General features: G+C 37.1%; 1 protein-coding gene across 1 annotated transcript in view; it reads right to left on the bottom strand.

Annotated features, from left to right (window-relative positions):
• LOC107720516 (A-kinase anchor protein 13-like) overlaps nucleotides 1–12653 on the bottom strand; it is a 97467-nt gene that overhangs the window by 11420 nt on the left and 73394 nt on the right. The window contains exons 17-28 of the mRNA XM_016528244.1: nucleotides 11935–11977; nucleotides 11008–11122; nucleotides 8229–8391; nucleotides 3882–3949; nucleotides 3559–3619; nucleotides 3308–3458; nucleotides 2928–3037; nucleotides 2333–2479; nucleotides 1940–2187; nucleotides 1657–1782; nucleotides 1378–1495; nucleotides 1171–1285 (exon numbers count right to left, since the gene is read on the bottom strand). Of these exons, the coding sequence (XP_016383730.1) occupies nucleotides 1171–1285; nucleotides 1378–1495; nucleotides 1657–1782; nucleotides 1940–2187; nucleotides 2333–2479; nucleotides 2928–3037; nucleotides 3308–3458; nucleotides 3559–3619; nucleotides 3882–3949; nucleotides 8229–8391; nucleotides 11008–11122; nucleotides 11935–11977 (1465 nt within the window). The remainder of the gene's footprint in view (nucleotides 1–1170; nucleotides 1286–1377; nucleotides 1496–1656; nucleotides 1783–1939; nucleotides 2188–2332; nucleotides 2480–2927; nucleotides 3038–3307; nucleotides 3459–3558; nucleotides 3620–3881; nucleotides 3950–8228; nucleotides 8392–11007; nucleotides 11123–11934; nucleotides 11978–12653) is intronic.

Genomic DNA, 12653 nt, shown 5'->3' on the forward strand with positions numbered 1-12653 from the left:
GTTCTGTCAGAGAAATATTAACGCTGTTTATCCATGTACTGTATTTTGAAATGTGAAACTAGATTATTACATTTTCTGAATTAAATAGGAGAGGCAAACCTCGCACCACAATTTTAAGGTGTTGTGGGTGGCTTCCATGGCGTTGTTCTGCAGATGCTAATCTGTTTAGCTTGTTGTTTTTGTTCAGCTGTTGCTAAAGTGTTGTGGGTGGTTGCTAGGGTGGTTAAGGTATTCTGAATGATGTTTAGCACATTGTTGCTGTTATATGGTTGCTAAGATGTGGCAAGTGAGTCCTAGGATGTTGCTATGTGGTTTGTTAGTGCCAAGGTGTTGTGAGTGGTTTCTTGTTGTTGTTACGTGGTTGCCAGGGTGTTGCTATGCAGTTGCTATAAGGTTATTAAGGTGTTCTGAGTGTCTTTTACACATTGTTTTTATGTGGCTGGTAGGGTGTTGCTATGCGGTTGGGAATGTGTTCTGAGAGTCTTTTTTACATGTTGTTGTAACGTGGTTGCTAGGGTGTTGCAGGTGGTTACCAGGGTGTTGCTATGCAGTTGCTAAAAGGTTATTAAGGTGTTCTGAGTGTCTTTTACACATTGTTTTTATGTGGTTGGTAGGGTGTTGCTATGCGGTTGGGAATGTGTTCTGAGAGTCTTTTTTACATGTTGTTGTTATGTTGTTGCTAGGGTGTTGCAAGTGGTTGCTATGCAGTTGCTATAAAGTTGTTAAGGTGTTCTGAGTGCCTTTTACACATTGTTTTTATGTGGTTGTCAGTGTGTTACTATGCTGTTGCTATAAGGTTGTTAAGGTATTCTGTGAGTTCTGAGAGGTTTTTTTTCCATGTTGTTACGTGGTTACTGGGGTGTTGCAGGTGATTGCCATGCTGGTGATATGCTGTTGCTAAGGTGTTCTGAGTGGGTTTTATTATGTTGTTGCTGTTATGCGATTGCTAAGGGGTTCTTAGATTTTTAATCTCTTCTTCTTTTTATCTGCTGATATATTCATTCACCAATGAACCCATTGCACTGGTTCTCACCCTTGAGTCTGCCCGCTGAGTTCTTGAGCTGTAGCGGTCCATCGTGAATTAACTTCTGCCCACGTAACAGATCCTCTCTGGCAAACATCTGCCCGCTTTTCATCCTCATGATGGACTTGCTGTCTGTCCGGCTGTACACTTCCTTTAGCCTCTTTTTCTTCTCATGCTCGTTTACTTTATTGTCCACGGCGGCAATCACCTCCTTCACCAACTTCAGACCTTGGGTTACATCTGCATGGTCTTCCTCATTTTCTGTCATGAAATACTGCAGAATATTACCTGGAGCACCACAGATAAATTCAAGGGTACTGACATAGCCTGACTAGAATAGTAACTAGTTGTACCTTTCGTGTGCTGCAGTATTCTCTGTAGTAAGACGGGATACTTTGTTATTCGTTGTGTGACTAACAATATACACTCAGGAATGCTTAGCCGTCGGACAACAGAGCTGCTCATCTTTTTCTGGAAAACAGAAACAGATGTGAAACATGGGACTGTTTCCATTTTAGAGTCTTGAGCAGGAAACAAAACGAGGAAAAGAATAAACACTTTAGGCTTCTTTTACAAACTAACTGTTTTTACTGTGTGAAATTTGTGAAGGTAAAATCATTTGAGATGGCTACCTTGATGAAAGCTTGAAAACGTTTGTCTTTGGTTTGAAGCTCCTTGTAGAAGTTCACAGCTTCATTGTGTCTGCTGCAGAACTTCCCATAGACCTTCTTCATTCTCTCGGCACTGGAACCTGAGAACTAGGGAGGAATAAATAGTGGAACAATTGTATGTTACTTAAATGCATTACTAGCATTATGCTTACTATAAATGCTCCAGACATTACAAATCAATGCATTTCTACAGATCCAGAGGCATTTTGTCAATGTTCCATCACAAGTTTGAGCCTGAACGTACCTGAGAGACCAGCACATCACCAATCTTTCGGATGACAAAGCCACCTTCTTCCTGGCTCCCTGACTCTTTCTTCCTTTCGAGCAGCTGTGAGAAGAACTGTGTGTGCAAGTCCAGAACATCATCTAACATGGGGAACATCTTCTCTACAGTCTGAACCTCCAGTTGAACCTCTCTCAGTAGCCCTTTACTGTAAACATCAGCCATAATCTTCAAGGTCCTCACATGGTGCATTTCGGTCTGGATGAGTTCTAATAATGAGAGAAGGAACTTTAGCTTTATCACATGACCTTACAAAGTGTGTCAATGACCTCACTCAACAGTTTCAATACTTTTTCTCAGAAAGTTTGAAAATGAAAGCAAAAGTTTCTTTGGAGGGTCTAGTGTGACTCTTACCGTAAATGACATCTTGCCTCTTGATAACATCCTTTTTAAGCTGTTTCAAGAATTTCTTGTCCACCGTAAAGCTCCAAGAATCTGCTTCCAGCTCTTTGGCATCAGCTTCAAATTCTCCCATCAGCTGGCTATCCATCATCTCTGTACCTGCCGTCCACATAAACCAATAAGAATGATGCCGTTTTCTAGAATATACACTTATTTCTGTTTATATACAGTGAATGCCAATCAATTGTAAAGATCGGCTACATAACCTGTAGTAAGATTGTTGTAATGTTTTGGAAGAAGACTATTATGCTTAACAAGGCTGCATTTATTTGATAAAAATACAGTAAAAAATACTATTGCAATTTAAAATAGCCTTTTTTCCCAATTTGATTGAAACTGTGATGTATTCCTGTGATGGCAAAGTTGCAATGTTGAAAACAGTAATAATAATAATAATAATATATTTACAATTGCAAACAATTTAATAATTAAATTATAATGAATAGCCACACTGTAAATAATTAATACAATCTTCATAACATGTTTGGACTCAAGACAGGTGTGTATTTTGTTGGTAATGATTCAATTACGAGATGAAGAGACGTACCCTCATCGGTAAGAGATTCTGTGGACTCGCTGACTTTACTGGTCTTGTGAAGAGAGTCGGTCGACTGGGACAGAAACTTCAGAGTCTTTAGAGGAGGGTCTTCAATTTGTCTGAATGTGCAAAGAGCAGAAGATTTGTTATACACTCTATGTTTTAATGCCTTATTGATTATATAAAACAGTGACCTCAAAATCAAAATATCAAGTGCACAATTCTCATCTGTTTTAAAATGATGAATTAAATGCAACAGTAAAGAATCAACTAAAATCATGACAGAAACCTTGTCAAGACATTCAGTGGTGCAAAACTGTGATTGTTAGAGCAATTACAATATTAAATCTAAAGACATCTGTATGTTATCAGCTAGCATCGGCACTGACCCAGCGATGTTATTAATGGACATGCTCTTGGACAGCGGGTTGCTGTTGAAAGACATGATACTGCTGGGGCTTTTCCGAGGAGGGGCGAGAGTAGCGGGCTGATCATCGGTAACAGAGATGGTGGACCACGGACGTTCCCGTGCTGGGAGGGCTAAACATATTAACAAGTTTACATGGTCAGATTTTTGAAATAAAGCAGAAATACATAAAACATGAAGAAATACTTGATTCTATGAGGACTTTACTTTTACTTCTAAGCGTGACACCAGGCATCGAGGCAGAATCTGGAACAGTCTGCTGCTGTTTTTGCTGCTGAAAGAAATATTTGAATAGAGTCTTTAATCTTTATAGATCCATATTATGATATCAAAAGAAGAGTTCAATTGCAGCAAACAGGTTTGGAAAAGTAAATACTGACAGAATCTTCAATTTGGGGTAAACTTTCCTTTTACTCATATTACTCCTACAGTTCTGGTCATAAAACTGACAATAATTAGCAAAGAAACAAATGAAATGCGCAAAAGTACTGTTTATGACAGTCATATGAGAACCAGTATAAAAGACAGTGGATTACCTTCATTTTGACCTTGGCACAAACAGGAAGACTCTCTCTGCAGCCTTTGTGGACTTGTGCATTGCAATCTGAAAACAAACAAACAAACACAAACCGTACGGTCAGTAAAGAATGCACAGGCCTTTATCCATCAGTTTAGTGCGATATTCCACTTGTTCTCATCCAAAAGCAGATAGAATAAGCCTGAAGCTGGACAAAACAGCAGCAAACAGAATAGAAATCTGGAAGAAAAGTGGCACTGAACAAACACTGTCGTTTCCTGCTTCTCCGTTTGTGTAGGAGAGAGTGAGGTTAGCCTTTTCCTGCCTGACTCCACCTCTGCTACACAGCTGATGTTTGTCACAAATTTAACCACAAACACTTCGGTTTGAATCATTACTAGTCTTGAACATTTAAAGATTTCATGTATACGTGCCAAGTCAGTGTTTATACTTGTTTTCTCTATGAAAACAAGCTAAACTTGTGAATTTCAGAAGTTACATTGAACAAAAAAAAAGATAGGTTAAAATTCAGACACAATATATATAAGCATATGACATAAGTGATTGGTTATTTCAAATGTACAACCAATTTGATGTTATGTAGATTTGCTGGCAATATAATAACCAAAAACCTTAACTTTAATGCTAATTCAAAACATACCTGCACAGATGGTGCTTTTGCCTTTCTCTGTCAGTGTACTTTGCACCTCATGACCACAAAACTACAGCATAGTTAGACACACCCAAAAGAAAGCTTTATAAAAACAAAACCACACACAACAATCTCAGATCGTGTGCATGGTGGTATCAAGGGCTTAAACAACCTACATGTTTGAAGGCGTAGAGATTGTGAAAATTTCCCTGCAAGTTCACAACCTTCCCCACTCAACATACACTACCTATAGAAGACCAAACCTGCAGAAATGAATAGACAGACAGACAGACAGATAGATAGATAGATGTAACAATAGGAAAATAAATAAAGGAATAAATGATTTGATAAAACAAATATAATTCATTTGCAATCAAATTTAAGCCCGAATTTACTTTTTATAACCTTTTTTTCTTTCTTTATTATTTTCTGTATTTATTGTTATTCTTTTTAGCTTTTATTTACTTATTCTTTCATTTATGTTTTTACATTATTCTTATATTTAATTAATTAATTAATTTATTTATGCATTCATTTTTTACTTTATATTTATTTATTCCCACGTGTATTTATTTCCAGATTTATTTCTTTTTACTTTCCTGTGTGATCCTTGAGGAGCTCCGGTGAATCAATGGTTGAGAGCTCATATTTTCACCGATTCACATTATGTCGAATTATTTTATAGCGACTGAATTCTGCTACTTATCCTCACTATTTTGTCATTAATCCAGAAACCATCAACATCGCCGATGAGTTTCTAGGTTGATGACGCCTCTAGACACACCCAGTGAAGGTTTCTAAGGCTTGTGTTTATTTTGTAATCACAGAGAAAATCTTGACTTCCAAAAGCATTGCAAGCCTAAGTTTATCGTAAACCAATTGCACCAAAGGTCTCTACGGTCTACTCAGGCTCACAATGCTTTTTGGAGACGTGGCACTGGACTGTTCTGTTCTTCATAGAAGCCATTGGTTGGTTGGGAAACAACCTCGATCATTTTACCTGTTGCAGAGTCAAGATTTTCTCTGTGATTACAAAATAAACTGGCATTAGTGTGGAAAGCTACCGCCCACTGGGTGTCATCAACCTAGAATCTGACAACGTTGGTGATGATTCTGGGATTGATGACAATGCTGTGTGAGGAAGGATCACACAAGTAGCTGGATTCAGCTTTGTGCTTCTATTTCTGGAAAATTGTGGTCGCTATAAAATAATTTAACATCATAATGAGAATCGATAAAAATCGATCTGCCTCATCCCGTATAAACTCCCGTATAAATTTCTCTTGTTTAGTTAGAGCTGACTATTGACGCTTATAACCAATGATGCACTGGAGCTCTGCAAGGACCGCCCCCCTCATTTCCATATTGCACACGGAAAAGTAAAAAGAAATAAACTAATAAATAAATCTGGAAACAAATACATGTGGGAATAAATAAATATAAAAATAAATAAATGCATAAATATAACAATAAATGAAAGAATAAGTAAATCAAATTTAAAAAGAATACAAATAAATGTAAAAATAAACAGAAAATAAAAAATAAAGAAAAAAGGTAATAGAAATTAAGGAATAATACAAATGAATTGTATTTGTTTTATCAAATCATTTATTCCTTTATTTATTTCTTCTTATTATATTTATTTATTTATTTGTTTGTATATTTATTTTTAATTTCTGCAGGTTTGGTCCTTCATAACTACCATTCAAATCTTTGGGGTCAATAAGATTTTTATTTTAATTCATTTTATTTAATTTATTTTTTAATTCACACTTTTATTCTGCAAAAAATTATTTTTCATAAAATAAGCGCTGTTTCTCATGCATTCAGCATTCTTTGATGAATAGAAAGTTCAAATCAGCATATTAGAATGATTTCTGAAGGATCATGTGACACTGAAGACTGGAGTAAGGGTGCTGAAAATTCAGCTTTGACATCAAAGGAAAAAAGTACATTTTAAAACGCATTAAAATAGAAAACAGTTATTTTAAATCGTAATAATATTTTATGATATAGCTGTTTTTCCTGTATTTCTGATCAAATGAATGCAGCTAAAACAGTAGTGTATTTATTAGTGTAACAGAGTATTAAATTGTTAAATAATAATGATAACAACGTTATCACACAAGACGTGTGTGTGTGTCTCGAGCATCAGTCACTTTTGGGAAACGAGAGGAAACGGTGATGAGTCTGCCAGTACATCCTCTGAGAACAACAAGCAGAGAGAGCAATGGCGGTAGCGGTGCGCTGACAGGATGTTCCAGCGCACTGACTGCTCTCAGTGCAGCGCTGAGCCCTGCCAGCTGTGTGCGGGTGGAGCCACAGAGTGATGCAACACTGTGTAAGGCCTGACTGGGCAGATAGCCATGATTACTCCTTTATTTTTTTTCTTGCTTTCTTCAAAACTCTGCTCACTCGGAGACGCATATTAACCCAATTCTCCACACATATCGTGCACAACGGTGTTTCTCCAGAAACCTGCTCATGCGCGGCTTTAAATCACAAAAACTATCCTAGAAGCTGTCGCTGACTAGCTAATTAAAATAGCTTCTTTATTTCAAGAGACAATCTGTAGGCATTTTCTCTATGGAATAAAATTTATTTAACCAACTTCTTGTGAATCTCTTGCGAAGCAAGCTTCTGCAAAAAACACTTTTGCAGCAGTAAATTAAACTCTGTGCATGACTGCGCTGCAAATGAAAGCAAAGGAGGAAGTGGCAAAAAAAGACACCAGCCTATGGCAAAACAAAAGAAGCAAGCGGAATGACTGCACAGAATAGAACAGAGCAGTATTTTACAAACTTTTTGTTTTTGTGTATATTTAATTGAATAAATACACAACTGATACCAATCTAAATATATTTTAATTAAACAGAAGTACTGTATAAAGTTTGCCATTAATATCATAACAAATTACATGCAGAGAGGAGAAGAGTAAAGTATAAAGTTTGAAAAAGTTGTAGAATAGAAAGTATAGAACAGTAAAGAAGAGTAGAAGAGAGCAGAATATACAATAGAAAAGAATAGAAATAAAGAAAAGTAAAGATCATAAAAGAAAATAGATGAGTAGAATGTAGAGAGTAGAACTGAAAAGAGTGTCAAATAATACAATTTCAATAATTGTAGAATAGAGAGTAAAGCACAATAGAGTAGAGAATAGAGTATAGAATAGTAAAGAAGATTATAGAGAGTAGAATAGAGTTCTGTACTCTATGACAAGTAAAGTGCTCTTACTGGTGCAGAGGAAAGCATCTTTAGTGTTGATGGGTTTGTTGCACTGTTGGCAGGGGATTGTGGGTATTGTCATGATCGCAGTGAAGAGATGTCCATTTGAGGTTCTCCTCTCCTTGTCTTTGGCATCTCGCTCGCGCTCCTTATTCTTGTCTTTCTCCTTCTCCTGCAAAATACAAGCCAAAATGTGAATGAATGAATAAATCAGAGTATAGATGTGTGATGTACAGTGCTTTCTGAGCTGTGCATTAGACTCAGTTACAGCGAGGTCCTGGCCCAGATGGGAGATTAAATGGGAGCGGAGCACATCCATCATACAACTCACAGTGTCAGCAGAGCATTGCTGCATCCATCACTGGAGAAGCCTCATCAGCTGCAATAGAGAGTAAAGCACAATAGAGTAGAGAATAGAATATAGAATAGCAAAGAAGATTATAGAGAGTAGAATAGAGTTCTGTACTATAACAAGTAAAGTGCTCTTACTGGTGCAGAGGAAAGCATCTTTAGTGTTGATGGGTTTGTTGCACTGTTGGCAGGGGATTGTGGGTATTGTCATGATCGCAGTGAAGAGATGTCCATTTGAGGTTCTCCTCTCCTTGTCTTTGGCATCTCGCTCGCGCTCCTTATTCTTGTCTTTCTCCTTCTCCTGCAAAATACAAGCCAAAATGTGAATGAATGAATAAATCAGAGTATAGATGTGTGATGTACAGTGCTTTCTGAGCTGTGCATTAGACTCAGTTACAGCGAGGTCCTGGCCCAGATGGGAGATTAAATGGGAGCGGAGCACATCCATCATACAACTCACAGTGTCAGCAGAGCATTGCTGCATCCATCACTGGAGAAGCCTCATCAGCTGCACAATCGATACTTTCATTCATATTCATCATTCATTTTCAGCTGCAGAGATGAAACACACTTTCATACATTCTCAACATCTATCTATCCTCAATATCACATTTTCAACATCTGCATGTTCTCAACATCATCTCACCCTACTCATCTACATCCATCCATCCATCCTCTATATCACGTCACGTCACATCACATCATGTACACATTTATCTACCAACTTCCACCTATGTACCCATCCATCCAGCCTTCCATAACCTACCCATCTACCTATCCATCCATCTACTCATCCATCTACCCATCTTCCATCAATCTACCCATCTACCTAGCCCCTAACCCACCATTTACCGATCTATAAAAGTATCTCTACCCATCAATCCAACAAAGAATCCACTCAACTACCTATCAATCATCCAACCATCTACCCATCCATGAACCTTCCATCCATCAAATACACTCCAAATCCTTTTTCCTTGTTTCTTTGACACCTTACACGAAGTGTCAAAACCACAGCATGCTCACTCCATTACAGTGTGCTTGAGAAAAGATAGCTCTAGTGGAGCCAAATCGCAGATTGTGGCCATTTTCACAGACCACCCTGATTACAAAACCCTGGCTGATCTGCTCTAACTGTCACATACCAAGATTGTGACCACGTGCAAACCACAATAGTAAAACAACAACAACAACAACAACAAAAACATTGGCAGAATTCAACTAATAGGATTGTCTCATTAATTCTTAGTATCCAATACCTGCTAATAATAATTAAAATGTTGCTGCACATTTAATGAACTAGTATTCCAGTGATTATGGATGGGTGGCTTAATATCATATAACACCATGAAAAAATAATTTGGCTACAAATGGTTTAAGGAAGAGGGTCAAAATGCACTTCCCAAAGAGTTTAAACATGCCTAAAATATATAGAATGTACAGAAAATTCAAGAATTAAAAAAAAAACTATTTGAACAACACAAGTGATTCAAGTAATTCACGCAACTCTCAACTGGAGTGAAACAATGCTCTCGGGAAGCACAAAAAAACGTTAAAATAAGTTGCCAAGGCAATATATTAACACATCAAACCTCTAAAAATCATAATCACAATCACATCAGAACATCAAATAAATGTCTCTTTTCACTATACATGACAAAAAAATCTAACATCTTCTCTTTGGTATCACAGTCCTACCTCAACCAGACCACCAGTATTCTTGATCTTTAGTGACCGACCCTGCGGTAAAAACCTACGACAAAGCGTAGACATCTCAGATGCAAGGTAGCCAGTGAGCGCACTGGCCTGAAGGTACGGCAGATGAGGTTGAGAGTCTGTCTAAACAAACACATAAGTTCCCATGACGGAGAGCAGACGAGCCAGCCAGAGGAAGTGACTGCAGTTTCTTTCTGTCGTCTTTCACATCGGGGTTCAACTTAAAGATACAGCGCACTTCCTTTTACCATAGACCCTCCGTAGTATAAGAGGCAGCTTTTTGTTTGCATTCTGTCATTTAGCCAATTCAATATAGATCGACATTCTAATCGACACTGCAGTTAATTCAAACCCGGAGTGACCATGTTACATTAAACAATTAAGATGCATCCTGTCTTCATCTCTGGCCTAGTTACCAATATGACACTATTCCATACACAATGTTTTAAAAAAATAAAACGATGTGGCAAATTAAGGTGTGTGGGTTTCTTAGGTCAAATAATGTGTACAAATTCCTAAATAACCATATTTGAGGACATAAACCATATATGGGGGCCCAGCTGATTCATGTGGACATCAAAAAATTGTCAAGAAAGTTCTCTGAAATTGTGAAGTCATAGATTTTAACATGCATCTGTTTTCACAGAATTGCATGAGCTCTAAAGCTTTAGTGTGAGCGAGTGTATTTAACAGAGCCATAGAGAGACCACAGCTTGCTTCAACATCCTGTTGAACTTCCCTACCGCAAGCTCTTGTACGACAGACAGTGTGTGCACAGAGTTGCCTGCGCAAGAGCAAACCTTTTAACAACTTCAGATAGTGCAGGGGTTGCTGAGAGCTTTCACACCATCAGCAACCCTATCATCTACAGGGACCACAGGGAGAAAACCTCAGAAGTTAATTAGCAGGTGCATGCTGCTGCATCAAAGAACACCATTAGCTCAGCATTATATGTGGCAAAATAAAACGATAACATTTGTTTCCACTAAGAAGGTCTGAGATGCTTCAGATAGGCCCACATGAAGGCAATGTATTGGTTTTTGATCGGAATAATCTTAGTTCGACTACAGCTGAAACATACACACACACACACACAAACACACACACACACATATATATATATATATATATATATATATATATTTAAACATTAAATTATAAATATTAAATCATAATCTAAATTGTTTCATTATATACCAACCTTGCTCTTCTTGCTCATTTTGCTCTTGAGGTAACTGAATGTCCTGCTCACTTTCGTTCCTCCAACTTTGCCTTCACTGTCACTCCGCAATGGCCCCGGGTCCTCCTCTGATATACTGAACGAGACGAAAGATAAATGGGAAAATGTAAAACTGGTGCTGCATCCCAATTTGCAGACTATCCGTCCTAAATGGTATTCAAAATTAGACTTAGTGTCTCCCAATTTGTTGAAATGAGTGTCCCAAAGTTACCCGGATGGTTTACTATTTCCAGTGAAAATTCAAAGTGCAAATTCGTGCACACTCTAATGACCCATTGTGCGTTGGATGCGGTCTTGATTAGAATTACAAACACAAATAAAAAGTGTTACACAAATAAAAACTACAAACGGTATATATGCTAGACCAACAGTTAAGTAGAGAAAGGGGTTTGAGTGATTAATATTCAATATCTAACCTGATGAAAAAAATATTTATTTAATATTATCCACGTTCTATTTCATCTGCAATAACATTTTGAACTTTTATAAAGATACGTTTGGTCATTAACTTTTAAATGCATCATTATGGAAACACATGAGGTCGGTTCTCGGCACAAAAGACCCTCGACTGGCAGATCAGCGTGTTACTTCATTTCTCTCCAGGAAATTAACTGAAACTAAATGTGGATTATGTTAACTGTGACAAGATGATTGACAGGCCAGTTTAAACAGTGACAGGATGCATATCACACTAAGCGGTTGAAGTAGTATGTCCCAAAGCTTGCCTACTATTCTGCTACACACTCAAAAGTATGTAATTTTTCTTCACAAATAGAGTACGTACTTTTATGTGTATAGTAAAAGTAGGCAAATTGGGATGAAGCATAAAATCTGGACATTAACATGTTAACATGTAGCCAATTCAAACATGTGATGCAGGGGTCGTACCAGTTCTCTAAAGATCCTGATGTGCCTGTGAATGAGCACAGTCCTGAAACGAGAGAAAAACCATTGATTAAGTACTGTGGAGACAGGACTACGACTAACTAAATGACATAAACGAGACCAGAGAACAACAAATGGCATTATTATTCACTTTTCAGTGAGCCTCTGGAGTTTTGTACTTGTACAAAAAGGAAATTACACAAGACGTTTTATGGCATGAATAGACTCTAAGGCACAGCCCTGCACAGAACAAAAGCAATTCTTCAAGCAAAATGCCACATTTATACAAAACTCAAAAAAGCTTTAAAAAAAACAGGCATTGTAATGCAACCACAAAAGCTTAACTGTGAAAGATGAAATGATTGATAATGTTTTGCAAGAACTGGAGAAACATTTTTATTTTTTTGTTGTTGTTGTTGTTGTCTTGTATAGTAAATGACTATGCTGCGTCTGTACAATAGTTTTTTATGATACCTGTGACAGTTGAGTTCGGCTTAGATATATATTCAGTTAAAGAAAAAAAAGTGTAAAGAATTATATTAAATCAATAAAAATGCAACAAATTGTGAAACATTTTTCTTAGTTCCATTGTTGGTATAGTTACTGCCTTTAGCCTCTAGGGGCAGTATAATTTACTCTGTATAATAAACTGGAATAGGAGAAAGTATATTAACATTACATACACATATACATATATATATATATATATATATATATATATA

Source organism: Sinocyclocheilus rhinocerous, unplaced genomic scaffold, assembly GCF_001515625.1.
Source record: "Sinocyclocheilus rhinocerous isolate Xijiao unplaced genomic scaffold, SAMN03320098_v1.1 scaffold3040, whole genome shotgun sequence".
NCBI lineage: Eukaryota > Metazoa > Chordata > Actinopteri > Cypriniformes > Cyprinidae > Sinocyclocheilus > Sinocyclocheilus rhinocerous.